The sequence below is a fragment of the Calonectris borealis genome, chromosome 4, assembly GCF_964195595.1.
Source record: "Calonectris borealis chromosome 4, bCalBor7.hap1.2, whole genome shotgun sequence".
NCBI classification, from domain to species: Eukaryota; Metazoa; Chordata; class Aves; order Procellariiformes; family Procellariidae; genus Calonectris; species Calonectris borealis.
This window is the reverse complement of record NC_134315.1, coordinates 58,065,905-58,093,283: the sequence shown is the minus strand read 5'-3', so window position 1 is coordinate 58,093,283 and position 27,379 is coordinate 58,065,905. Positions and strand designations below refer to the sequence as shown.

General features: G+C 36.7%; 1 protein-coding gene across 12 annotated transcripts in view; it reads left to right on the top strand.

The window, feature by feature from the left end:
* The window catches only part of TBCK (TBC1 domain containing kinase), a 129,879-nt gene that overhangs the window by 44,191 nt on the left and 58,309 nt on the right, over positions 1-27,379 (top strand). For all 12 annotated transcript variants that reach the window (XM_075149708.1, XM_075149703.1, XM_075149706.1 and 9 more), the window contains 10 exons: positions 302-351; positions 713-842; positions 1,698-1,796; positions 3,108-3,170; positions 4,052-4,178; positions 4,755-4,805; positions 6,403-6,486; positions 10,565-10,650; positions 19,006-19,042; positions 20,422-20,583. In XM_075149708.1, coding sequence (XP_075005809.1) covers positions 302-351; positions 713-842; positions 1,698-1,796; positions 3,108-3,170; positions 4,052-4,178; positions 4,755-4,805; positions 6,403-6,486; positions 10,565-10,650; positions 19,006-19,042; positions 20,422-20,583 — 889 coding nt within the window. The remainder of the gene's footprint in view (positions 1-301; positions 352-712; positions 843-1,697; positions 1,797-3,107; positions 3,171-4,051; positions 4,179-4,754; positions 4,806-6,402; positions 6,487-10,564; positions 10,651-19,005; positions 19,043-20,421; positions 20,584-27,379) is intronic.

The following is a 27,379-nucleotide window of genomic DNA, read 5'->3' as shown; positions in this document are numbered from 1 at the left end:
TTAATCCATGGCTCATAGAAGCTATTTTTTGTGTGGAAACGGGTTTGTGAATGAGATGAGTGTTATCTTCAGGCAGAAGAACGTCCATCAACTCAAAAAGCCTGTATTAGCAGAAGTTTTTAGCCTTAAAGGCTGTATGTTTCTTTGCTGATGGAGGACTGAGCTAATGCTTAGATCTCAAGGCAAGCTACTAAATTTGGCAAATTAATTGCTAATTAATAGTTTTCGTATTCCATTAAATATTTCCACTTGAATTCTGAGCAGCATTCTGATAATTAATTATTTTTATTCTTCATTTCAGAGACTGAAAGATGTTGGTGGGGAAGCATTTTATCCATTGCTTGAAGATGAGTAAGTGTGTGTGTAAGTTTGTACATACATAAGGGACTGAATTTTGAGTTACTGGTTTATTTGAGTGGCACACTGCACAGCTAGACACAACTGTCTTCCAAAAGCAAATCTAACATATCCTTGTTTGGCACTTAAAGTCAATGAGAGCTGATAAGCACTCTACACTGGGGGACTTAAGGCCCTGATACCAAACTGAGGATCCGAGCCTGTCTCTCTGTTCTGGAAATCAACTGTGCTGAATATTCAAAATTACCCATTTGTACTTGTTTCTGACTCAGAAATGCATCACAGGATATTAATTTTTTTCACAATTATTTGTATTTTTTGCTCTTCACTACTGCTATCCTAACTCTTTTTCCAGCCAGTCAACTTTACCTCATTCAAATAGTAGTAATGAGCTGTCTGCAGCTGCTAGTCTTCCTCTGATCATCCGGGAGAGGGACACAGAGTACCAGCTAAATAGAATTGTCCTGTTTGACAGGCTGTTGAAGGTATGGAATCTTTCTGATGCTGGATAATTGGATTTGGTCTGTTAATTAGAAGATTTGTAAAGGACCAAGCAATTGAAAAAGGAAGCAGAGATACAAGAGACCACAGTGGGAAAGGGGGAAGAAAACCCTACAGAAGTATAAGAAGATTGAAAATAAAAATATGAGAAATAGGTCTTTTCAGTAATGATTAATATAAAAGTAGATTTTAAAGCATGCACGTGAAAATAGAGCTGCTACTAATACCTGTTATTTACTGGAGAAAATACTTCTGCATCCTTTATCTCATAACAGACTAAGCCATTATAGGTATAAATATGCCTGTAACATTTCTGCATTTCCAAGCAGTAAGGTACTTGAAAACAGTATCAGTCTCTACTGACAGTGCCATGTTAGAAATATGGATTTTATACTGAGGGGAGAAAATACCAGTCCCTAATTTACATATATGCAGAGAGTCGGATTCTTGCTTAAGAATGAGAGAGCTGATGCGCATGATCAAGTGCAGCACTTAAGAAGGTATAAACTAGAAATGTTTAATAAAATAAAGTTGGATACATAGTATGAAAAGAAACATATAACGAGGAAAAAACTTTTAATAAAAATTTGGATTAGTAAATATATATATCCAGTATATACCAAAGCACATGAATACATTTTTGAGAAGGAGTGGGTATTTTAACATCAAACAGTAGTCCTCCATCTAGGCCTTCCAGTTAGGAATGAAACTTACTTGTGGTAAAACTTGCATTGAGGCTGACAGGTCTTTCCTTTGGGAGAAAGACCGTCCCAGGCTTGGGATTTGAATTGTTTCCATTAGTGGTAACATTTTTTGCTGTTAATCTCTTCTCTTTGAAGGCCTACCCATATAAGAAAAACCAAATTTGGAAAGAAGCCAGAGTTGACATCCCTCCTCTTCTGAGAGGCATAACCTGGGCTGCCCTGTTGGGTGTTGAGGTAAGGCTAATGGGAGGGCATTTGCAGAAGTTCCAGTACTGACTGGGGAGGAAATGGGATAGGAATGGGGTTGACAGGGAAGCTGGAATGGATTTGAAGATATGGCAGGTAGAATTACTGGAATTGCAAACAAAATGTCATGAAATTGTGTGAACAAAGACAATGTTCAGACAAACTTGCTTCTTTTCTCTAATACTATTTGATTTCAGAGAATGTACGTAAACTTGACTGCCTTTAATTTTGATTATGGGATGGAAAAATACTATCCATACAGTCAAATTTTGCTAGATTGTTTAAATACAATTGGTAGTTAACAGGTTTTTTTGTTTTGATTTTTAATATTTTTGACAAATGCAGTTAGAATCCTTCTGCTCCGGTCAGCAATAGATGGGCAAAACAGGATGAAACATATCAAATGTATTCTTCTCACCTACCAATCAATGCACTTCCTCCAGAGACTGGAGAATAAATAAATTAAATGTAACCCTTTTGGACAAAGGACTAGAAAGGGATGTCCCAGAAATGAGGACTCCTCACAGAGATTGCTTGACTACTCAGCTTTTGCATCTACCCTGTTTGCAATCTGCAGTAGTGCAGCAAAGAGGTTCTAATAGATAACACATCCCAGGTTATTTAGGATATTTAGCTTAGGATGTGATCTGCTGAGTGACCAAATATGTGACCAAAAAAAAGCTGTAAAGGTAGAGAACAAGGGCTGGTCAGGGTTGTAGCCTGGGTCTTGGGAGATGAGTCAGTTCTCATGCTTCATCAGCTTGCCATCTGTACAATACGGGTAGTGTTTCCCTGTCCTGCAACATTAAGATGGACTTGTTAGCATGCCTGTCTTGGGATTCTTGTAAGGACAGGCTACTTAAAGAGTAGTGTATATTGGTAATATTGATATTAATTAGCAGGCAGCTGGATTCAGTGCCTTTGCAGAGATGCTGAAAGCCACTTGCCAGTGGCTGAGGTAAGCACTGAATGTAAATTGAGAGCATCTCTTAACTTGAAAATGGAAAACTCTATCAAGTACATAGCTTTCTGCATAAACAACTGAAAATCACTGAAGATCGTACTGAGGAGGTCACAGAAAGATCTATATATCCTGAACTATAACAGAATAAAGATGGCTTTGTTAAAATTCAGCTGTCAGAATTTTCTGTACTTTGGGAAATTTTTTCAGGAAAAAAAAGTTGCTAACTAAAGCACCTAACAAAAACAGTCAATTTCTGTATATCAGCGTGTACATTGTAACATGCATTTATGCTAGTAAGGGCTTTCTAAATTCAAGTGTTCTTCTTCCACATTTAGGGTGCCATACAAGCAAAATATGATGCCATTGATAAAGACACACCGATTCCCACAGACAGACAAGTAAGACTTCCAGTGTTATCAAATATTGTCACTTGAAGTAATGCAAAGAACTTTTCCACCGGTCGCAGGCATTTGCCTATAACAGCAGATGTGGCTGATGGTACTGAAAAGGGTTCCCCCTGTCCTCTAACCTTATTCATGCTGTAGCAAGAATCTTGCAAAACCGATAGGAACAAGTAGTTTAACTCAAATTATGTTATAACGTGGGAAGTGAAATCCTCTTTTACTTCAGAATCACTGTTTTTGTAGCAGCAGCAAAGTGTAGTAAACAATATCACTGATGTATTGTTAAAATCCTGTTTTTATCAAATGTTTGTTGTGCCTGTTGGACCTTGTACCAGATAATGCTGAGTACCCTGAGATCCTGTAAGGTGAGCTGTGCTTCACAGAAATGGTTTCTTGAGCAATTTGGTTCTCCAAGAAGTCTTGCCAGACATAAAAAGACATCACAAGCAACAGCTGTTCCTTTCAGCTGAGTGAAAAAATATTTTCCATCAAATTGGGTACAATGTTCTGAAAATTGATTTAATTATCCTTTAAGGCAAAGTGATATTAGCACCTGAAATGAGTCCAAAAGTTGGGTCAGAAAAAAAATATAACTGTAATCTGCTTTCTGCCTTTTTCAAGGGTTAGAACCCTTTTAAAAATATTAATCTGGAAAAAGAAAAAATCTCTATTTTTAATCTTTGACAGGGCTGTTAGAGTCCTCTGTCCATTTTCAGTTTTGATTTTGAGAGTGATGGAGGAAGCAGATTGTGTTTATGATGGTGGTCTGACCTACATTCTTTGGGGGACCTCCACCTCTAGTGTTGCAAGGTTGCTGTAGGACTACCGCACTTATCCTGATTTATCTTTATCTTATATGCTTGGCTGTGGTGCAGATTGAAGTTGATATTCCTCGTTGCCATCAGTATGATGAATTACTGTCATCACCAGAGGGTCATGCAAAGTTTAGACGTGTATTGAAGGCCTGGGTTGTTTCCCATCCTGATTTGGTGTACTGGCAAGGTGAGTTTGCCTAGTTGGCAAGGTTAGATAATTAACTGGAAAGCTATGGCTGATGTAAAAATACTTCCCCCTCTTCCCTGCCCACAATGTAAGCTTTTTTCCAGTGCTTTCCTTTCTGTTTCTTTTGAATGAATCTGTGGGTTATTGCAAATTTAGATCCTAATAATTTATATTTAATTTGTAATGCAAAATTGCCCCACTTTTTTGTATATATTTACTCTCCTTAATTTTCAGTCACTTTATTTTTAAAACAAACAAAAAAAATCTGTTGCTTACTGTTCAGTTCCAAGGTAAAACTGCAGAAGTTACTGAGTGAGTTCTTGGGATGGTAAATTGCATTTCTTGAAAGCCTTGGCAGAATAATCAATTCAGCGTTATAGTTCAACAATTTGAAATCCTCTCTGTTTTCATGCATTGATTTCACAGTTGTTCTCAGCATTACATGTGAAGCCTAACACTGCAGAATTGTAATCAGTATCAAGTATGCAAATTTTCATAATAAATTAATGACTTTATCTTGTGCATTACAATAAATGAGCTCTTTGTGCCATTTCTTCATGGCTCTTCTCTCTTTAGGTCTTGACTCTCTTTGTGCACCATTTTTGTACTTGAATTTTAACAATGAAGGTGAGTACCTTTTTCTGCTGGGGGTGAAGGGGAACCACAGTCTGTCATCTGTAGTTGTAGACAGATATGTGTGCACCGCTTATAGATGGAAACTTTCTGTAGCTACAGAGGGATTTTAAAGCTCTTGTTGCCACAGGTCAAAAGAAATGGTGGGGTTTTGGAAAGTGTATGTGGTGTACTGCTCTTCAAGCAGGGGTTCAAACTCTGTTTGTTGCCGAGTACAATAATGAAAATATAATAAAAAGCACAAATAACCTTGATTATTTAAAAGCAAGAAATGCTTCTCTAGTACTCGTCTTTTTCAGTGAAGCTGTAGTTCAGCCTTCTTTAATGTGAATGCATTATTTGTTAACCTAACTGTTAACCTGTCAGACTAGCTTTATTCAGAAAAGCTGATGATGGTTTTAAATGCCTAAAAGCTTATCAGACCAGCTTTGAATATGTGGCCTTTATCTTCTTAGAATGTGATTTGTTCAGAATAGGTTCTAGTCCAATCTTCTGTTCTCTTGCAGCGGGCTTTCTTAATATAAGGTCTGTGTGTGTGAAAACTAGTTTCTTAGGACGACTCCTGTTATGCCTACTGTGCATATTAATTTAAATACTTCAACAGATTTTTCTTGCTCTTGGACATGTTCCTATACAGTTTGATTGTAGAACCTGGTTTCCTTCCCATTGAAGCAAAATATAATAGTAGTGAATTATGTAAAATTTTGTGTTCTGGTTTACGAACTTAATTGTACACATTTGGCTGAGATATTTAAAAAGTGGTTTCAGTGCTAAAAATTGGTAACATAGAATTCATTTATAACATGATCCTATGTCATATTTGCTATAAATCTGATGTTTTGCTTAGAAACTTCCAAAGTGGTATTTATTGTCTTTGGACAATTTGCGACAAACCCATATTTCTTTTTTATATCTGTGGTCTAGCACCATGGCCAAGAATTGTATTACAATAGATTGTCTCTCAGCCAAGTTCCCAGGAATTAATCAAGGGGATAAACACTTAAGTTTTTTAACTTCTAATGTCTATTTGGTATGTATGTAAGGAGCTGTTGAGAAATTTAAGATGTTTTTGTCCATCTTTTTGACAGTATTTTTAATTATATTCCACTCTGTGTTTTTTCTTCTGAATTCTATCGTCTTTAGTCTCTGAGCTGAAGTAAGAGATGAGGTGCAAGTCTAATGGGGCATAAAGTGGGTGTAAGTGGGTGTTGCAGAAGACTGCAACAATACAGTTGTCTGAAACTGTCTTCTAAAATTTTACTCATCCAAGGACCTTCACTTTTGATACAAACATCATCATGGCTTTCCAAATATCATCTCATTACTTTGTCACTGAGAAGTACGGAAATAAACTGAGAGCAGATCAGGTCCAGCCAGCTTTTTATTAATTACTCAGTGACAGAGGGAGACTTTTGTAGGAGCTTCTAAAATTCTTTAATGAGGAATGTGCCCTTTTTATGTGTTTTACAATCATTTTTGTGTATAGATTGATTTAACTATTTATGCTTATTATCTGCTTAATAATGAACTGGTTTAGGTGTACTTATGTTTCTACCTCTGTAGTTGCATCCATTTTTCTAATTTCTTTCAGCTCTGGCATATGCCTGCATGTCTGCTTTTATCCCTAAGTATTTGTATAACTTTTTTCTGAAGGATAATTCTCATGTTATTCAAGGTAAGTTAGTTCCTCTATTTTTTCTTAGTTCTAAGAGAAGTAGAATTATTTCTGGATATATAAATACACTTTTACAAGAGGTTGTAAAATTGGAATACAATTAGAATCACACTGTAGAAATACCCACCTATTTCTTTCAAAAGCTTTATTTTAGATAAATAAGAACAACAGCTGTGCAAGAAAAATAGGTACAAAATAAGAGGATAAAGATTCAGGCAGGAGAAAAAACCCAACCGCACACAAAAAAAAACCCAGAAATTTTCTGTGTAATATCCAAGGTAAGAGTCAGTTGGTCATGCAAAGTTGTAAAATGAGGAAGTAGTCTTTCCAATGTTAGATTGTAAAGACATACCCTTCAGGTGATCAAAATCATACTGTTACAGGAGCTATTTTAACAATGAGGGAAAATGAAGAGGAACAGTACAAACTAGGGACGCCTCAGAAAATGGAAGTTAGGGTATTCAGAGGGTTACGGGTTTGAGGGGAGTTTCTTACTGAACAGAAGATAATATCATTCAATACAGGACAGGAGTTGGAGAACCCTGAGGAATAATGTTCCATAGTTCAGTCTTCAACATCTATATAGGTAACTCAGAGAAATTAAAGCAATAGCTAGGAGGTAAATGTCCGTTCTACTTGAAAATTAATTGTAAGTTTCATGGAAACACGAAGAAGGAATTGTCTAGACCTAGAAAGCCACCTTGGCACAGTCTGTGTTGGAAAGATAATTTGTCTTGCAGACAGTTTTTAAAAACTAAAATAAGCTGTTTGAAAAGCCATCAGTAGGTTAAAAAATCAGATGGTGATGAATGTTTTTAATTGCAAGCGGTTATGACTGTTTATTGAATACTGGGTTTCAGCATGGCTTGCTGTCCTTGTATTTCTTTTAAAGAAATTCTTTTGTATATAACTAGTGAAACTCCTCAACTTAGAAACAGTGTTTGTCATTTTTTGTCTTCAAAAAAAGAAAGGAAATTAAGAACTGATCAACAAAAAATAATTAGACATAAAAGCAGTTACAAATTGGATAATAGGGAGAGAGCTAACATAAGGAGAGAACACAGTGGTTAGGGGAGTTTACATATGAAAGACAATGGGTAGGAGGTGTTAGGAACTGAATATGTAAGATAATAGTTTGGAAAAACTATTCAAGAGAACTTGTTTGCATCCTTTTGTCTGTAAAGAGTGCTTGCTGGGAAAAAAGGGGCAGTAAAGGTCTAAAGATGAAAAGGGTAAGTATATTATACCAGATGCTCCTGTGGAGACAACTGCTTTAGACTTCAAGATTAATAGCTTGGTAAAGGCTTTTCTCAAGGGGGTATACTCTTCCACAAAATAATACTTTTGCTCTCTAGAGTTCCCTGATGTTGTTCCTAAGGGGCTTTACAAAAATGTATATCAGCCAAAGTTAGAAATGTAGGTCAGTAGAATTCTGTGAATCAAAATAGTGTAGGCATTCCTGTGCAACATCTGGCATCATCAAGGACTCGGGGAGACGGGACCTTTTAGGATTCTTTCAGTATTCTGACTTAATCCTTTCTAGGGTTGTATGTCAAACACCAATGTGTAAACAGAGCGTTAAAGGAAAATTCTATGTAATGGCACTGCCTTATTGGGTTGGAAGAAAGTGTTAAGAATGTGTCATTTAACTGCCTACTACAATTTTAGCTTCTTAGCTTCTTTGTGTCTTCCATGTAGGGGTGGACAGGAAGAATCTTTCGAACTGCAGAGTTCAACATACCTCATTTCTGAGCTTGTACTATACACTGAAGACAGGTGTTTTTTCTAAGCTTATCAGATGTATTTCCTTACATGAAATAGGAAGCAAGAGCAGTTAAAGGGATTTGGGTATGGAATGCCCAATTATGTAAAACAAAAATTCATATAATAAAATTCCAACCAATAGAATGGGCTTTTCATTATGTTTTTGTGAAGATTTGTGTGTTTTCAATAGACCCTTAATTAACCGTGTAATCCCACACAGTAATTATATTTCATGAGAGTGGCTAGTCAAATAAAGATGGTATTTATCTACCTGTAGTATATCTGTAGAGAAGCATCATGGGCACGAATCTTCATTTTTAAAATAAATGTGTTTTAGGGAAGCTAATTGTGAAATTGTTTTCATCAGCATATGGCTCAATGTGTAGGATTACTGGTGTGCTATACCTGACTTGTGATTACTGGCTGTTTCATGAAATAAAACTGATGTGAGATGCACCTTAGAGGTGTACTTTTCTTAAATTATTATCATGTAGTATGGTATGAATTTAAGGCATGTATTCAGTTATCTCTGTAACTTGTAGGCAGGTGAATAAGAATAACTTTGGCTTGAAACTGAGAAAATGTGAGATACGTGAGCAGCTCCAAAGCAGTCTGGCCTTGGTGACACAAAACTCAGCATGGGTCTCTTTACCCACTTAACTCCCCAGCTGAGTGCTGCCAGGGCATCTGTGGCATAATAGAGATGCAGCATCGTAATGCAGCATTAAAGGGGAGAGGCTGGCACTCTTAAGATCCCAGAAACTTCCTAAGAGGTTTAGTGTGCTGGCACTTTGTCTTTGCAGCTTGAAGCAAAAGCTGTGAAATTCTGAAGTAGGCTCAAGAGGTCTTAATTTTTATTGCAACTTGCCTTGGAGAATAGGGCATCCTTTCAAGTATAATTTGCAGTAGGACTGTGGCTTGTTTCCCTGGTGTTCTTAAAGTGGGAGCATTGTTTATCAGTCCTCCTGAGGCAGAATCAGCTTTTAAAATTTATAGTCCAAATAGAATTATTTTACAGAGTGTTCATTCTTAACTTGCTGGCATAACCTGAGAGGAGCTAATGTGAGCACAGTTAATCAAGATTTAAGTAAGGTAGGAGTCTGTAAACAACTGAATGTTTAGACCCACTTCTATTCTTAAATAAAGGTGTCTGTGCATGGGATTATCCCAGCAGAACCACTTCTGTCCTTCTTAGCAGTGGAATGGGAATTTAATTTTGCCACTTCAGGGATGAAGACAAACTGGATAATAGGGAGTTATTTGCTCTCCCCAAGAGAGAGAGTAGTAGGCATCTAGTCCTTACAATAGTCATTAAAGGAAGCAATGGCAACTCTGGATGGCTAAGTTGTGGAGCTGTGTGGACTTGTTGTTTGGGGGCTTATATTCGGGGACAGTAGTCTGTGGAGCATTGAGATGTCAGCATGTTCTGATATCTGATCTGACTCTGTCTCTCTTCCTCCCCTCAACTAGCTGTCTGGTCCCTAATTACTGTCTTCTTGGGAGCATGGAGGAAAAAGAATTGCCATCTGTTACGAAATTGCAATGTTATTGCCTCTTCATCTTCCTTCTAACAAAGCATATGACAGTGTGGACAAAATTGGGAGAGGGGCAGAACAGAGAGAGAGAAATCTGTCAGTGTCTGTGTTCTGCTGTCTGCTTCTCTTCCAATTAAAAGCAAGTGTTATTTAGACAACTTAATGAAATTGTACCTGTCAGGCTAATGTGCCATGCTGAAGATGTAATAAATTTTATCTTTTACAATAAGTATTTCTCCTTAATCTGTTCCAAAAAATACAAATTAAGGTGTTACTGATCAAGGAAATGGTAACCTTAAAGCTCCATTGCCTTAAAACCTCAACTTCTGGATTACAAAATCTAACTTTGTAGAAAAAAAATCACACAGAACATAATTTAAAGAGATAAACTTTGTGTATCACTAAAAAAGTTTGGGTCTTAAAAATCCTTGGAACAGTCTTGTTCTAATTTGCTTCCATCAGTATCTTGTGGCTCATACTCATACTGAAAAGTTTTTAACTTTGCATGTTGAACATACTTCACAACCTAAGTATGAACCAAGTACACCATTGTTGAAAATCCAAATTGAGAAGTACTAAGGAAGAGAAATGAACCCTCTCTTCCTCTGCATTGAATATAATGGTGACAAGTAGTGGTATTCACTTGCTGGTTCATTGTAGGTTTAAAAAAAAAGAATTAAAAAAGAAGTGTTCTTCCTTTTCTACAGCTCTGTTGTGAGCTAGCAGCATGTGGTGGCTTGTGTTTTTGACGATGATCTTGAATTTGCTTGTCATTTCAGAATACCTGACGGTGTTTTCCCAGATGATTGCATTCCATGATCCAGAGCTGAGTAACCACCTTAATGAAATCGGTTTTATTCCAGATGTAAGTGCTAAGGGTTCTTATAAGTATTGTTCAAAGGAAGTAAGAACTGGAAAATGAGGGCAACTAGGATGAGATGCCTTTCCAGACTGTTTCAGTAGCAGTTTGACGTAAGTGAAACTTGCATATTAATGGACCTTTCCGAGTATGCTGATAAAATGGTAAAGTTTTGATTGTTGTTTTACATACGTCAGTCCTTCCCATTCTGTTGGCATGGTAAATACAAAAAAGATACTACTAGTCAGTTATTATAACTTAGAGATTCATCTTAAAAGATGTATATAATTTCATTTTTAAAGTGTGGATTAATATACAAAAATTAATGTGGCCATAAATGACTAATAGCACAATTTCTGCAATCTAATTAAATGCCATCATTTAACACAAAAGACACGTCAGTCTGCAAGTAATACAAAAAATATGTGCAAGTGATGGTTAATCTGTGCATATATCAGACATTGGAAAACACTTAGCAGTCATTTCTTGGAGTCTATCAGAAACATTGGACAAGTGCATGACTTGTGTCTAAGTTTTATGCTTTCCTTGGAAGAAGTCTGTAAGATGGAGGAAAATGAAAACTGAGAACACAGCCAAAATATAGTAGAGAGGGAGGAGTATGCTGGAAAAGGTAAAACAAGGCCTTTTTTAGAGCCCCACTTTTAGCTATCATTGTAAATAGTAAGCTTTCCTCCTTTGTTGAGAGAGGCATGTGTAGTCCAGAAAGCCAAGATAATACTCTATAAAAATGTTTGTCTCCCTACTATAGCATTATCAAAGTTTATGGCTGATGTTTCTGAAAAGTAGGTTTAGTCAAGACTATAGAGAGAACATTGTTAATTGATACGGTCTATATCATGATGTATTTGACATTTAGAAATTTTGTAATTACAAGTTGGTTGTAAGAACAGATGATGACTGAGAGGTCAAAATGGAAGAAGGAAACTGAAGTCAGGAGATGTTGATGTAGAAATATAAATTTCATAAGTAAGATATTTATATGCATTTCTTCTATAAGCAATATAAAGCTTATTTTATCAGAAAAGCCTTATGCTTATTAGGAAATGCTTTAAGTTGAAGCAGCAAGGCCAAGCCTCTGAAAGTCATTTGTTGTACACAATTCCTGGGTGAATTTGTGTGTCTTTGGGACTGGCGGATACTCATTATCACTGTTTACAAAGATTGTAATGGAAAAGTTAATATATGCTTTCATTTGTAGAGGTGTTTTTAATGTAATAATATTGTTTATGAATGATACAAATGTAAAAGATACTGTGGCATTAAAATGAGCAGAAGAGAAAGTGTATTGCATTATAAACAGAGATGTTTGAGAAGGCCACATGTATTGCTGATGACCCACATCTGAAGAGGGGGGGTGGGAGGAAAATGAAAGGAAGGTGGGGAGAAGGGAGAACATTCATCTGTAGAAAGCCTAAATATTTGGGGGGGTAAAGGGCATGGCTAGCAGCAATGCTTAAGTTCCTGAGGGAGAATCAATTTTGCAGTATCACTATGTAAATGCCTTTGAAACTTACTTGTTAAAGGCTGTGGATGACCAAAGCAATTCCTCTGTATTTTGTACAGGATATTAGTTCCCACTGAAGAGGTAGAGATGTAATTTCCCTGACCAGCTTACAGGTCCCCATTTCTGCTGCTAACCTACATGAGAGCTCTGTAGCATCCCATCCTGGGTGTTAGCTGATCTTTCAGCAGCTCCTAGTGTCTGCTTACACAGTTATAATGCTCTACTGAAAACTTCCAAGGTGCAAGTCAGATGGAATAGTTTAAAATCAGCTGTTTTGTTATATTTTAGTTATTGTGTTGTGCTAGTCATTGGACAGCACATAGTCAAATGTGAGCCTTGTCTCTAAGTGTTAAAGTTTAGACATGATTAGGTAATGCAGTAAAAATTACAAAACAGGTATATTTAAAAAAAAAAAAACAACTTACATTGAATATAAACGCTGGTTCTAAAATTAACCTTAACCTCTGAAGAGAGGTTGTCCTTTCAAAATCATCTGTGGTTTGTTGTGGGGGTTTTTTTTTTATATAAATAGTTGTTGTTCTGCCTTTTAGATTAGTGAGAGATGTGATTTTTGTACCTGTAACAAGACAGCAGAGGATCCATCAAGGTGAAGGATATGCACTGTAGTAATGAGATCTGAACCAGAGTTTTGTGCTTGAGTACTAATCCTATCAAAGTAAACCCTGATTAATCTTTCATCATTGAAACGCAGGCTCCACTGCAGGAAAGATGGTGTTTCCTGGCACCCTTCCCATTTGCTTCAGGTCACGTAGCTCTCAGAATATTGAACACTGCTGAAGCTTGAATAGTTGTGAATATTTTTAGCTGATGTGGTGCCTGGATTAAGTACATTGCCGTGGCTATGTGATTTACATGTAAATAGAGGGATATATATGGTGAATCTTACAGTTCTTTGCTCACTCTCCCAAAGTTTATAATCCCCTCCACCCTATATAATGCTTTATAACACATTCTATATTTTACTGAATAATTCTGACATCAACAGCAGACCATTTTGAACTGAAGAAAAACAAGGAAATGTGCTACGTTACTAAAAGAGTAACAATAGCCATAAATTATTCTAAAGGGCTTTCAGCTGCAAATTATGGAAGCTAGGCACAGTTGTCAGCTGGCCATTAACAGAGGTGACAAAGTCTGGCTGCAGTTACTTAATATCATTGTGCTGGAGCTGCAGTCATAGATACCTTAGCTTGGTTTTGGTGATATGCAGGAGGTGGCGGTAATAGGGCTTCATCTAACTGAGAATCAAAAATCCTGCAATTGAAATATTTTATCTCTGTCTGTTCTGTTACACGATTACCTAGTGGTGAATCTGGGGGAGATGTTTCTTGCTGGTATTTTTATCTTGTGAGGAAAGTGATCATTCTTCAAATTTTGTTTGTGTAGGTCCATATAGAAGGGTAGAATCTAATGTTAAAAGTTGGACTCAGTCTGCATTCTCTTTGCGTTCCCAATCATCATTAAATACATGATTAATTGTGTAGGCACCACATAGGCTTGAAGCTAAGTATGTGTGTATGTATTTTGAAAACAGAACATGAAGGTGCAAGATCAGGGTTTTATAGAATAGACTGTTTCAGTTGGAAGGGATCTACAGTGATCATCTAGTCCAACTGCCTGACCAATTCAGGGCTGACCAAGTCGAAGCATGTTGTTAAGGGCATTGTCCAAATGCCTCTTAAACACTGACAGGCTTTGGGGCATCAACCACCTCTCTAGGAAGCCTGTTCCAGTCTCTGACCACCCTCTCGGTGAAGAAATGCTTCCTAATGTCCAGTCTGAACCTCTCCTGGCGCAGCTTTGAACCATTCCCACGCATGCTGTCACTGGATCCCAGGGAGAAGAGCTCAGCACCCCCCTCTCCACTTCCCCTCCTCAGGAAGCCGTAGAGAGCAAAAAAAATTTTTCTTAACAAATGAAAATTAAAACAAAAAACAGCAGTTGGGAGGCAGCCTAGTTAGGACAACTCAGCAAAATAAAATTCCAGTTTATTGTTGGACAACGTTGTTTCACACATACATCAAATAGGCCGGAAAAAAAAAAAGAAAAAAAAAAAAAACAGCAACTTCATAGACAGGAGAGAAAAAGAAAAAAATCTTTTTATCTTTGGCCTTGCCACTTCATACAAACCACGATCTATGGTACAGCTGAAGTACATATACCAAAAAAGTTACTGGAATGCTCAGACTAAGATTGTAATTTTTTTTTTCTTGCCCTTTTTTTTTAATTTTTTAACAAAATTTTGTTTTATTCTCTTTTGAGATAATGGTTGGGGCCTGGTCACACCACAACTAAAGTCAGAGACAGGTAACGAGAAAGATACACTTCAAAGCCCCCCTTTTGGTCAATCGGAGATCTCTTAAAAATGGCGGACCTCCTAACAACATGTACAAAATTATAAAATGTAAATAAAAAATACAAATTCTCCTTTAAAGTGCTTTTAGGAAAGGAAGCAGGACTTTGAAGTTCTGGTGCTGGGGGGGAGGGAGTCTATGGGGAAAAGGAGGGGGGTTCTCTCCCCCCTAATGGGCGACTTGTTTTGTATGTTCGTTGAGTGGCAGCGCCGGGCCAGGGCCTGGGCTCACTCTACTTGGTGAAGATGACCACGGCGGAGGAAGGAGGAAGGGGGGGTGTGTGTAGGGATGGGGTTGCGACAGGAAGCGGGGCGGGGGGATGTCCTGTGACAAGGGGTGAAGAGGTTTCCTTTTAGCTGAGGATCGTTCTTTTAGCTGAGGATCATTTTTTCATTCTTTGTTTGACCGTCTTTCTGTGTAGCTATGTCAAATGGTCTTTTAGTTTAGTAAGCTTGGAAAGAAAGATTGGATTACTTAACAGATCTTCAATATCTGGGATTCCTACTGGACGATTCAATAAGAAAAGAAATATATGATACCTTTTCTGAATCCTTTCTGTCGTCATTTAAGCTAGTGCCTGCCTAAAGTGTGTAGAGAGCAAGTTGGCATGGCAGAAAAGCTATCTTACAACTGTCCGTTGCAGGGTTTTTAGCACGTTCCCCTGAAGTAAATGAGCTACTCACTGTTGGAGGTAGAATACTTGCCCACGTTGCCATTGATTGTGGTAGTTCCTGTATTCCTGTAAGTATGACTTCAGCTTTGAGAAGGAAAGGCTCCAATATAAAAAATACTTGAACACTGGAGGTAGGGTGAAATACATGCTATATAGCATAGTGTTTTTGTTATCCATCCATAAATTATTTTTATAATGGTGAAGACATGACAGTTTACCAGTTTAAAATAATACACTGCATTGAATGGCAGATGGTCAGGTGAGGATTCTTCTATAAAAGATTGTAAGAATGACGATTACTTCTGTTATCTTCGTTATCTTTAAAACTGTAGGTATTTGTTGTTGATCTCAGCTCTGTAATTCTATAAGGTGTGGAGAGTGAACTTTCTTAGAGATTTTTGAATTTTCTTAGAGGTTTTTGGTAAACTTAAGTGTTATATACATGCATAACAAACAAGAACTTGTGAAGAATGTTGGCATTTTTGATGTTTTGAAAACTCAAACCTTCAATTTTAAATAATTCAATTTCATTATCCTGCAACCAGGTGCATAGCTTCACTGTAGCTGCCTTATGATGTTCATAACGTGCACTTGGATCATACAGGACAGCTACTTTATTCTTACAGGCTTTTCACAGAGCAAGAAGCTTGTGTATGCCTTTTAATACTCCCTACCATCCCCACCAACAAACATTAACACTCGTTTTCACCTTGCTATTCCATCTAAAATATCTTTAGAATCAAAATCCCCTGAGCCTAAATACCTTTAAAACTATTGTCTTTACAATTGAAATCTCAATCTTCTGTAGACACAAATGTGTAAAGCTCTCATCTTCTGGAGAGTTGAATAGTGAAACAATCCAGACAGTAATAACAGGCCATAACAAAATCCTCATGGGAAAGGCTTTCATCAAGATTTGAGCCAGTATCTCTAAGAGCTTTGAACGTCTAATGGAAGATGCACTCTTCTCAAAATATGCCCTTCTAACTATGGGCAAGTAAACATCTTCACCCTGTTGTAAAACAATGAACTGCATCTCCATGCTCAGGTACTGAGCAGAATTTGTCATAGCAGAGCATACTGGACAGGAAGCTTCAGCTAGGGATAATGGAAAGATGGAGAATGAAACCAAGTCTAAGGACAAGAGATTTCAATTGTAACTAAAAAAAGTGTGAATTTATTGTTTAAACGGGAACTAATGTTAGGGGACTGCTGTGTTCTCCATATATAAGAAGTGTCCAAATCCTTACTTAAAAGCATAAAAGAGTTTGTATTTTACTAGCAAAGCAAAATGGTAATTATGGCATTGCTGATCTCAGACTCACTCTAAAAAATGAAGTATTGGTTTTACAGGCTCTTATTTTAATGTGACTTATTCTCAGGCTGTCCCAGCAGTTCAAACGCTACTTTGATTAAACATTAGGTGTGCTTCCCAGCTACGGAGAATTAAGTGTCAATAAAACCCACAACCCCATTATGTGTCAGGGTTTAGTAGTGAAGGGTTGAAAACCTCTTTTAACAGCAGCTTGTTAGTACAGACGCATGGCACCATGCTGTTCCAGCCGGTGATTGCTAGAGGGCAGTATTTACTAATAGTATGTTAAAAGTGCAGTCATTTAACTGTAAGAATTTGGTAGCCGGTTTATTTGAGGACTTCAAGTCAGTGCAGTTCTTTTTGTATGTGTTTTTCAGTTTGACTTGCATGGTGGAATAATAACACCAGTGTTGTGGCTTTTCTTTGCTTGCTTATTAATAGTAATCATAACTTCTTCAGGTTTACCAAATGTTTTAGAACATTATCGTTATAAAAATCAGAGGGACAAATCCCTTCAGTAAAAATTTGCCTGCTACCTTCTACTTAAATAGTTTGACCTACTTTTCATGTCACTGTTAACAGGTTTGTGAAGATGGTTTAGAGCAAAGCAGTGCTTTGCCTTGTTACCGTTTAATAATCTGTTTAATGTTTTAAATTTTGTGTATTTTCTTGTATATTTCTATGTAGATGCATACAGGATAGAGGTGTTTGTGAAATTAGGAGGAAGTGTGGATCTGCTTTGGTTAAACATTGTAATCAAATATATGGAAAGGAGGAAATAATTGCTTTTAAATACCAGGGAAGTAATGTAGTTCAAAATGACGTCCGCATAATATGTACCTCCAAGCAAAGAGGAGCTTCAGGCTATTAGGAATGCTTGTTTTCCTGCTACATGGAAAGCAAGATATTGCATACAAGCAAGCAGGTAAACAGGTATTATCTGATAACAACCACTGTAGGGGATATTTAGGGAACAGGGTATGTTATTATTCAGTAGAGAGCCATCTATTGAAGGCATGACAAAGATATACTTGGGGAAATAGCATGAATGTATTATAAGATGAAAATGGTGATAGAAATGGGTATGTTTTGGTTTTTGAACCCTTCAAATCAATCGGTGGGTTGGAGGCCAAGGTTTATAAAAGCCTCCTGAATATTGAAAGTGGTGAACAGTCTGGTTATCACAGCTTTTTTAGTTTTATAGACAGTGTGGTTCAGATATTCTCAGATGATCAGATGAAGATGTAGGAATAAAATTTAGAGAGAGCTGTGCTAAAGAGCTTTTCAGCAAATGTGTGCATCATTTAATCAGTGCTGTAACCCAGTTAAGAGTTTATGGAATAAGTAGTAATTTATTAACATAATATCGATTATGCTTTCTGCTTCTCATTTGCTTACTTCCAGGGAAAGCTTAATAGGAGGACTAATTTGCACATTTTATGAGCTAAAAAGTAATATATTAAGTTTTATGTCTAACTGTAAATTTTCAGAAGTGGAAAACAGAGCACATGATCTATGCAACTGCGTAAAATTTAACAATGGCCGTCTCGCTCTTGCATTCCTAATTTGTGGGGACTTTCTGTGCAGTTCGATGTTTCATGAAAATAGATTCTGTGGCCTTCCAACATGCTAAATACTTCAGTGAAAATTGAGAAACTCTTAAAGTGTCATAAATGCTTAGTTCTTCTAATACATACTGAATTTTTTCTATTGATGTCATGAGTATGAAAGTTTGCAGAAACTGAAAGGTTTCTGTAGCCATTGCAGCAGCACAAGTTCTTAGTCTCATAGTAGTATAAGCGCTGAAGCAGCCTCAAATTCTTCAGTTGACACCTGCCTTTAAAGGTGACAGAAAAACAACATAAATGCTTAAGGTGTTAGGAACTGACACCATGCTTTTGAGAATGAAACTGTTCTTAATGCCTTTCACTGACAAGTATACATTTTAATAAATACCAACATAGGAGAAAAAAGTAGATATTGTTAATTTTTCTGTTGGAAATTGTGATTTGCACTTTTAATTATTTATATAGAACCAGTTTTTTTTCCATAGTCAAAAAGATATATTGAATCAAGATGCTTGTTCAGGCATCCTGCCGCTAATTTTCACTTAGTGTAAGGTGAGAACTCTTGACAGTTTAATAAGCAGGTTTTTGAGTTCTTTAAGACTTTGGGGGTTATTTTTTGCAAACATGATCCTACTGAGGGTGGTGGTTGTTTTTGTTATTGTTTTCAATACAATATCACAAACCAGTAATTTGGAAGAGATGAGAATGGGGAGCTGGGGGAGGAAGAAGCTTCTCTGAGGGGCTAAAAGTTGTATGATAGTGGTTCTGCCGCTGCAGTTATTTCCCATTTTAAATACATTCATGCCAAGCTAGGCAATTTTTAATGTGTAGGCAATTGTCACAAACAACTTCAGCTCTTAATGAAACATTTTTTGTTCTCTTCCCCCCACCACCACCTTTTGCAGCTTTATGCTATTCCTTGGTTTCTTACAATGTTTACACGTGAGTATTCTTTTTCTCTGATTAAATGTTCGTGTGTTTCTTAAGCATATTTTTTCTCACTTTTTCAGCTAGAGCCTTCCTAATTGGTGTGATGTGCCTATCATTTAGTAGGTCACTTATAATTTGCAAGGATGTGTGTTGTGATTTGAGTCTCAACAGTGCCTGTCACATACTTTCTGCCCTGATTTGACAATAATTAGCATTTTCTTTTTTTTTTTTTAAGTATAATATTAAATTTGAACGGGATTATTTTATGCATGCAGTATTTGGGGATTGCGCAAAGGAAGCTGTTATCTACTGGAAAAAGATATAATAGTTAAAAAAAAACAAAAACAAAACCAAACCTCACCACTTTCCCCTGCCCTCACCAGATAATGTAAGAAAGAGAGTAACTTTGGTTTTGAAGGCCAACAAAACAAGCTTTTTTATTGCACTTTGACACATTGGTATTCTACTAGCACTAGTTTACTATGATATTTGTGGATGGATGTTAGGAACAAAAAGAGCTTTATAATTTGGTGAGCTTTTAATGAAGGGGGACAGAGTTAATAAAGCAAGTTTAGGAAGCAATTCAAAATCTTCTTTCCTCAAAGATCTCTGTGATTTTTTTCATTTCATGCCAACATTGGCAAACTTGGCAGGATGAAAAGAGTTGATGGATTATTTCTCTGATGAAATATCAAAGAATTTAATGTGAGATTCTTGATTGCAATTTCTAAAGGTCTTGACTGTAAAGCACTGGTTCTTGCAGTTGTCCATTCTTCTAAAACTTTCATGAGAATCACCACCTTTGGAAAGCCAAGGAGATGGTTTCCCTGGCAATGACTTGCAATAAAATCTTAGAACTATTTAGTTGAAGGATAGCTTATTTTAGGAGACCCACCCTCAGGTTTATATATAAAATGTTGCTATTTTTAACAGGCCTTTCTTCTTGTCTTTCCTTTATTCCACCAATTTTTTGTCTATTCTGCTCATTTTCTTGTCTAATTTTAAGTAGTTGAGCTTGTTGATTAACTCATTAGTGTCTTTGTACTATTGGAAAAACTGATATGCATGTCCTAATGCATAATTGCACTGTACCAAAAGAAAAATAAATTGCCTAATTTTGTGTGTGTTTGAAATCTGAAAACTGCACATTTCTAAGTATTTAATAATGAAAGGAGACGCAGATGATTTCCAGAATAATCAAACTGCATATGAAGACAAACCTGTTTCTGAACAGGCTGAGTCCTTTCTGCTCCCAAATAAAAAATAAATAACCCTAAGACGGGAGAGGAAAAAAGTATATAGACAACTCCTTAAGAGTGTGCGTGTGTGTATATGTTTTTATTAACTTACATGCTTATAGCTTTTTTTTATTGTGCTTGTTCATCATGCAGATGTGTTTCCTTTGCACAAAATTTTTCACTTGTGGGATACGTTACTGCTTGGAAATTCTTCCTTCCCGTTCTGTATTGGAGTTGCCATACTTCAACAACTGAGGGATCGTCTTCTGGCTAATGGATTCAATGAATGCATTCTCCTTTTTTCAGACTTGCCAGGTACAGAAGAAATTATTTCTTCCCTCTTTCTCTGTCTTCCCCAGTGTGTTGCTGAAGAAAGTATGTGCTTGCATGTCTTACATGTGTTTTGAAATCATCATAGATTTAGGCAAACTCACTGTCAGAGTGTGTAGGTCTTAACTACAACTTGATGAGCTTAGTAGAAGTCTTTTTGCTGTCATCAGCAAGAATTGGGTGAGCTTGTTATTATTTCCAGGTGAAGGCTGCAGTACGTTCCTGTGAAATTTAGAACAATTTTAAATAATTCATAAGCGACTGTAGACATGCCATGTATAGAAACAATCCAGTTGGTAGGGATTTCTTAGTGAAAAAAATCTAGTGCTGTTCTGAACAGTGCTTTTCCACTTTGATGCTGGTACTAGCCTGTTTTCCTTTCAAAAATAATTAAACTTTTGCTATGGAAGCAATTAATGTAAAAGGATTGGGGAAAGCAGTATAGAAGCCATTGGAATTGCTCTGTGTTAAATCAGTTTCCATTTGAAATGTAAAGTTTTCAAAAGAACCCTCAAAATCAGACCGGAGGCTGTATAATCATTGTGCAGAAGTTGTATCTTCTTGTTCAGTGAGAGGTGGTTGACTTACCCATACAAGCAAGTGTTGCATCTTTAAAAAAAAAATTGCAGCTAACCATGAAGTTTGGGTCTTATTTCTGAGGAAGTTTCTAGTGAGACAGAGGAATGCATTTGACTGAGTAAGCCCTGTTAACTGAAAGATGTGTTTCCATTTGTGATGGACTAATATTTACATACCACATGAAGTGGAAGGCTACTGCATCCAGAACATACTTATGTTCTTGTATTAATTCCTTCTCTCCAACCCAGATCTTACTAACATAATATAGGTCTTGGTTAAGAGGTGACACTGTTTTAATTGTGTGGCCTTTCTTAAGATAACTTTAACTTTTGGCTAATGCCTGGGCTAATTATAGATTTAGTGGGCTCTGTTTGAACACCATGTGTGCAATTCAATAATTCATAATTCATTTAAACAAAAGTCATTCTTTTTCAGAAGAACTGAATGAGAGAATCAAGTTTGGAAGAGCATTTAAGCTTAAAAGCTCTTGTTAAGTGTGGCAGTCTGCACAACTGCAGAGTTTACAGAGGTTAACAATAGTCTAGGATATGGCAGCAAGCAGGCTGAGGCTAAGTTCATAGTTGCATAAATCAATCTCTCAGAAGTTCAGTAAGTCCTTACAGATGAAGCTCTGTGATTTATCCAAATATTATTGTCACAAATTCTGACTCTCACTGTATACCCTTGAACATGTGCCCAGATTTCAAAATTTTGCTTCTCTGCTACCTTTCGGTTTAGCATATACTACACAATTGCTACTGTATTTTTCAATTTATAAGAAATTTAATTAGGCTGTTCCGTATGGTGTGGGGTTTTTAATTTTCAGCCTATATGCTTAGTCATTTCAAATGCCCTTATTAAATTTAACTGGATATCTTCAGATGGTCTGAAAGGTGAGTGCTAAACTAAAAGATTGCCTCTCTCCCCCTTCCCTCCTCCTCATCTATTAGCTGTATGTCTTAGTTAAATACAGATTCATTAATATTTAAATTATTTTCTTGCCTAAGGTCATTTGTCCCTATTTTTTTACCTTGAGTGGTTCTAAATTATATATTCCAATTTGTCTTGAACCAGCTGATTTACTGACAGTTGGAGTACTTTATGCTGAGATCATGTGTAAGAACATACTGGTTCTCATAATACATGTCCGTTTATATAATAAAATTAAATCACTAAAATCTGTAGTGTTATGAAATACATGCTTTCTGCTGATTACAGTTTATGACAACTTTGCTGATACTCTGGTAGGAAATGTTGTGGTAGAATGGTGTTTCTTTTCAGAAAAGTGTGGTGTTTCAATTTCTGAAAAGATTCATCTTTTTTTTTAACGTTGGTGATGTCTGCAACATTTTGGATGTCAACAGTGGCACGATTGAATATTGTGAGGTTAATCCAAAGCATATCATAAACTGACTACTAAGGGAAAAAAGAATGAGGATGGAAGACAATCCTAGTGTGACTTAAAAGTTAAATGTTATTAGTCTAGCTGTAATCAGTAACTTCTTTGAACAGATAATTATCATAGCCTTGTGCCTTCTCTTTCTGACCTGAGCCTTATTTCTGGTTAAGTATTGAATTGCTTATGCTTTTTGTCACCTGTGTCTTCCAAACAGGACTTCAGTTATTTTGGTTAAAATAAATTGTGTGCCATGCCTGAGAATTTTCTGAAAGTAATTTACAAACAACCTTCACCTGAAACGGGTCATCTTGAGGAAGAGGTTATGTTGTTCAAAACATCTGCAATAATTTCAGTCTAAAATCAATTGTTGCTCAACGGTCTGAAACTCCTGTGGTTTTTAAGCTTTCTGTGCACTGGAATGGCTTATCTCAGGCTGCCCATGAAAGTGACTTGCTTTCCAGACTGATAAAGCTATTTTACTGCAATCTTGCAACTTTGTGGAATACTTTTTTAAGATTTCTTGCTTTTAGAGTAGCTATTTCTAAAAATGTATATTTAAAGTTTAAAAAAACAAACAAACAAACAACACAAAACTGCTTTATTTCCAGTTCACTGCATATAACACAGTTTTAATTACTGTTTAAAAAAGTTAATGATGTGAGGAAAAAGAAGAGGCACAGTGCTGTTATTGATTACTTGATTCTGAAAGCCCTTTCCAATGCTTGTCTCAAAGCTTTGGCCATATTTTATCTATAAACCCAACAATTGGGCATTATTTGCTTTTTTTTGGGAGCTCTATTGGAAATTTTAATTTGTTTTTATATAGTTTTAACAATATTCTAGCATATTAGGAAATCTATTGGAAGTATTTGACAAAATAATTGGTTAATTAAGAATACTGGAAAACCCCTTTACTGTAGCAACAAATGTCCTAGTTCGTTCCTCGTGGGACTGTATAAAGGGGACATATAAGCAACTGCTAAAACTTAAATAGAATTAGATTGTTTAGGAAATTACTACCCCAAGGTGGTTTTTTTTTATTCTCTTTCATTTGTTCTTTCATATGTTTTTTTTCCTTGTGTTTAAGGAGCTCTGTTAAGTATAAACTTTATTCAAACAATATAAATACCAGAGAAGATTTAGGAGGTACTATTTGAGACAGACAACAAAACCAACCGTGGAGTCATTGCTAATTCTTTATGTGTAGTTTTGAGATATAGTAAATTTCATCCTACTCAGGTGATGCAGAGAGAGCAAACGCAGTATGCATTACCTTTTTTTTTCTTTTATCCAAGTCTGACACGTAGCAGGAGAATGTGGCAGGAAAATGGGAATGATAAGGGTGGCACTACTATGATGTGATTCCTGAGGTACCAACAACTGAGGCAGGACTCTGCTTTCAGACCAGTCCTGGCTTGTACTAAGCCAGTTTGGATATGTCTGCATCTTATGTATCAGCAAATTTACAGCCCAGAAGGCTCTTTCACACATTGATGGCCAACTATATAAGTAACTTTACTTTAAAACTTGCAGTTTTGCTTATAGGTTAGTCTTTAACATCTTGCCATAAGTTTGTGTGATAATGTACATTATGCAACTCAAAAAATTGTGATTATTGTAGCTTGACTTGATTACTAAGTTTATTACCCACTCTACAAGTAGTACAAAGTCACCAGCACGTTTTGTTAGGTGGCAGACCCAGGAAGGAAGCATTCAGGTATGTACAGCTCTTTGCAAACAGTTGAAGGATCCCATAGACCAATTCGCTCCCACCTGGAATGGGTGCAATGTAGGGCCCAATATATAAGATAGATAGATAGATATCTATCTAGGGCAATATACAAGATCTTCCTCCAGAGATCCATGCTAATATCATCACTGACACACGGAGATTAATTATGGCTTTGAGAAGGGATAGGACAACTCCTGAAAGATGGGGACAGATGCTATTAGAGAATAGGTAAACATCAATGCTAGACATGAGATAAAACATATTTTCAAATAAGCCTTGTAGGTTAGTTCACACAATAATCTCATCTTCTGTAACTTTGGAGCGAGAGAAGGGTTCGTTCTTTTAATGTTCTGCACCTTAGGAAGGTGTCTTTTTGCTGACTCCAGGCTAGTTAGTGCTTAAAAAGGAAGAACCTCAGCCTCAGATAGGAAGTCCAGAAAGACTGACTGTGGAAAAGCAATCCAGTGTGACGAGGAGCTACAGTAAAACTGTTAAAGTGGAAAATGTAGAGGATTCTACTTTGTGAGACACAGACAGGTAGCTTTAAGATGCAACATGTAGTCAAAGATATAGCTGTCACCAAACCACAAAAATGATTCTCCAGGGAACAGAATTTCTCTAATGCGGGAGAAACAATTATATCTGTTGCCATTATAGTGACATGCCAAAATGCTGAATCCCATGATGGTGAAAGCCATATAAATGCTTAGAAGAATTACATCCAGTTCAGAAATGGACTGAAGATTAAAAAATAGTGGAAATTCTACACTAAGATTGTATAGTGCAGTTTTGAATGATGTTTCTGCTGACAGCAGCAGAATTAGATGCACATCAGAGAACTCTACTGTGGATATGTATCTGACCCTAGGTAGCTACTATTTTAGTTTCCATTATTTTTCTTCCTGAAAATCCTTTTTCTGCCCAATCTGTGATTCATACACTTTTATTGTGCCAGAATTTCTGGTGGTTCAGCATTTAGTTAATTAAGATTTGGTAGGAGGAAGAAATGGCAGTTGGCCGCCAAGCCCAAGCTGAGTTTGTGGGTGTTTGGTGCCTGTTCCCATTTGTTTCACCACTTCTAGAATAAAAATGTAAACTCTGAGATCAAAACACCAACTTTGAAGAGACTGAAAGAGATACACTGTGCAAGTGAGCAGTAGAAAAAGAAAGGTAATATACTGTTTTGATTAGGGTTTGACTTTTTATCAGACAGTTTTGAAAATGTCCTATTGCTTAGGTTAAGGCTCTGAGGAATAGACGTCATGATAGCTCTTTTAAAAGGAAACTTTTTTCATAACTTCAGCCATGAAATTTTGACATGTGGCTTTGTTGTAGCTTGCCCAAGTTCAAAACTGTTGTCCCCCATGGAAGATGACACTGCAAGGTGATTTATCACGGAGTTAGTGAAGCTGGACTGCTTTTTCAAATTACAGTATATCTGAAGAAAAACAGCAGTTTGGTCTCTGTCACATGATGCGCATGATAATGGTGCTATAACTATAACATAAAAAAATTGGATTGAAAATATCAAAAGACATCAGAAGCAAAAAGGAAATCATCTTTCTAGTTTTCTTTTCTCGAAAGATGTAGGTCCAAGTGATATTTTTGGAAACATCTTTTCCTAAACATATTCCTCATCTTTGCTATGTTAGATGGCTTTTTAGATGCAAGTGGCAGGTGTATTTTATAATGCAATTCCTGAAAATTATTATTGCTAAATAATGGCATTTATGAAGCAGAAACTGTGCATAGCTACTACTAAGTGGTTTTTTGTTTGTTTTGCTTTTTTTTTTTTTTTGTAATGGCTTACAGCCAACTGTGCGTTGGGAGCTGGCTTTGGTACAGAAGCAGAGCAATTTGTTAGGGCACACCTGCTCACCAAGGCTGTTCGGTAGTGTCGAACTCTGTAAGATTGATGTCATTTTACCTGAAGTTGTGAATTCTTTAATTATTCACATTTTCCACTTGTTGTGACATGAACAAAGTGCAGTTCTATTTATAGATTCTACCTTGTTGACACTAAAGAGAAATGCTGCAGTGGGTGACACACTAAGGAAAAAAATACCCAAATCCTTTATTTTATTCATATTAGTGTTCTTGCTAGTCTATAGTTGTCACTGGCAGAAGAAAATCAAATATATATCCTTTAGCAAAGGACTGTCTGTCTCAAGAGATGGTATTTCATAAAAAGGGTGAAAAGTGAGTTCATCAGTAGAATGTTCCTAGTGCATGTCTTAAAATCACTTGAGGTGCAGCTTATGCCTCCTGTTTCTTGATAGAACCTGTATGTATTCTTCATAGCAAAAGCGGACTTCAGAGAATAGAATAATCCACCTGTTAGTCATGTAGGATTTTGTACACCTTTACCCTGGAATAAAATCAAAGTACATGAAGGTGGACCATCAAACATACTAGCATTTTTAGGCATGGAAAGACAAAACTCAGGCCACTCTTATGTGAGCTTTGCTTCTAGACGTGGTGAATTATTATTTTTTTCTCTTTACAAAGGTGTCCGGGAAAATATTTCCCTCTTTTTTTAGTTTCATTAATTTTATAAGCATAACTGGTTCAGGATTAGACTAGTGCTTAGAAAGCAAGAGTGTGCGCTAGATTTTTCTTCCCTTTTACAATTATGGAAAATGTTGCTGACAGACCAAGGTGCCTAATAGGGTATCTGTCTATATCTTTGTTATGCTGAATGTGTTTGTGTGCCTGTACAGGTATAAATAGTCTTCCCAATAATCTTTAGTTCTCTAATTGTTAATTGAGGAGGGTTTTAAAATGAGCTGCACAAATACTGCAGTGTTAAAATTCCTTTATTAAAATGTACATTAGCAGCACACCTCTGACTGTAGATATATTTTTGGGGGGTGTATATCCAGTGTTGTTAATAGAGATACACATAACTACTTAAATACAGAATTGGAATGGCAGTTGTCCTGGTTTAACCCCAGCCAGCAAAAATAAACCCCACGCAGCCGCTCGATCACCCACCCCCCCCCCCCCGGTGGGATGGGGGAGAGAATCGGGAGGGCACAAGTAGGAAAGCTCCCGGGTTGAGATAAAAACAG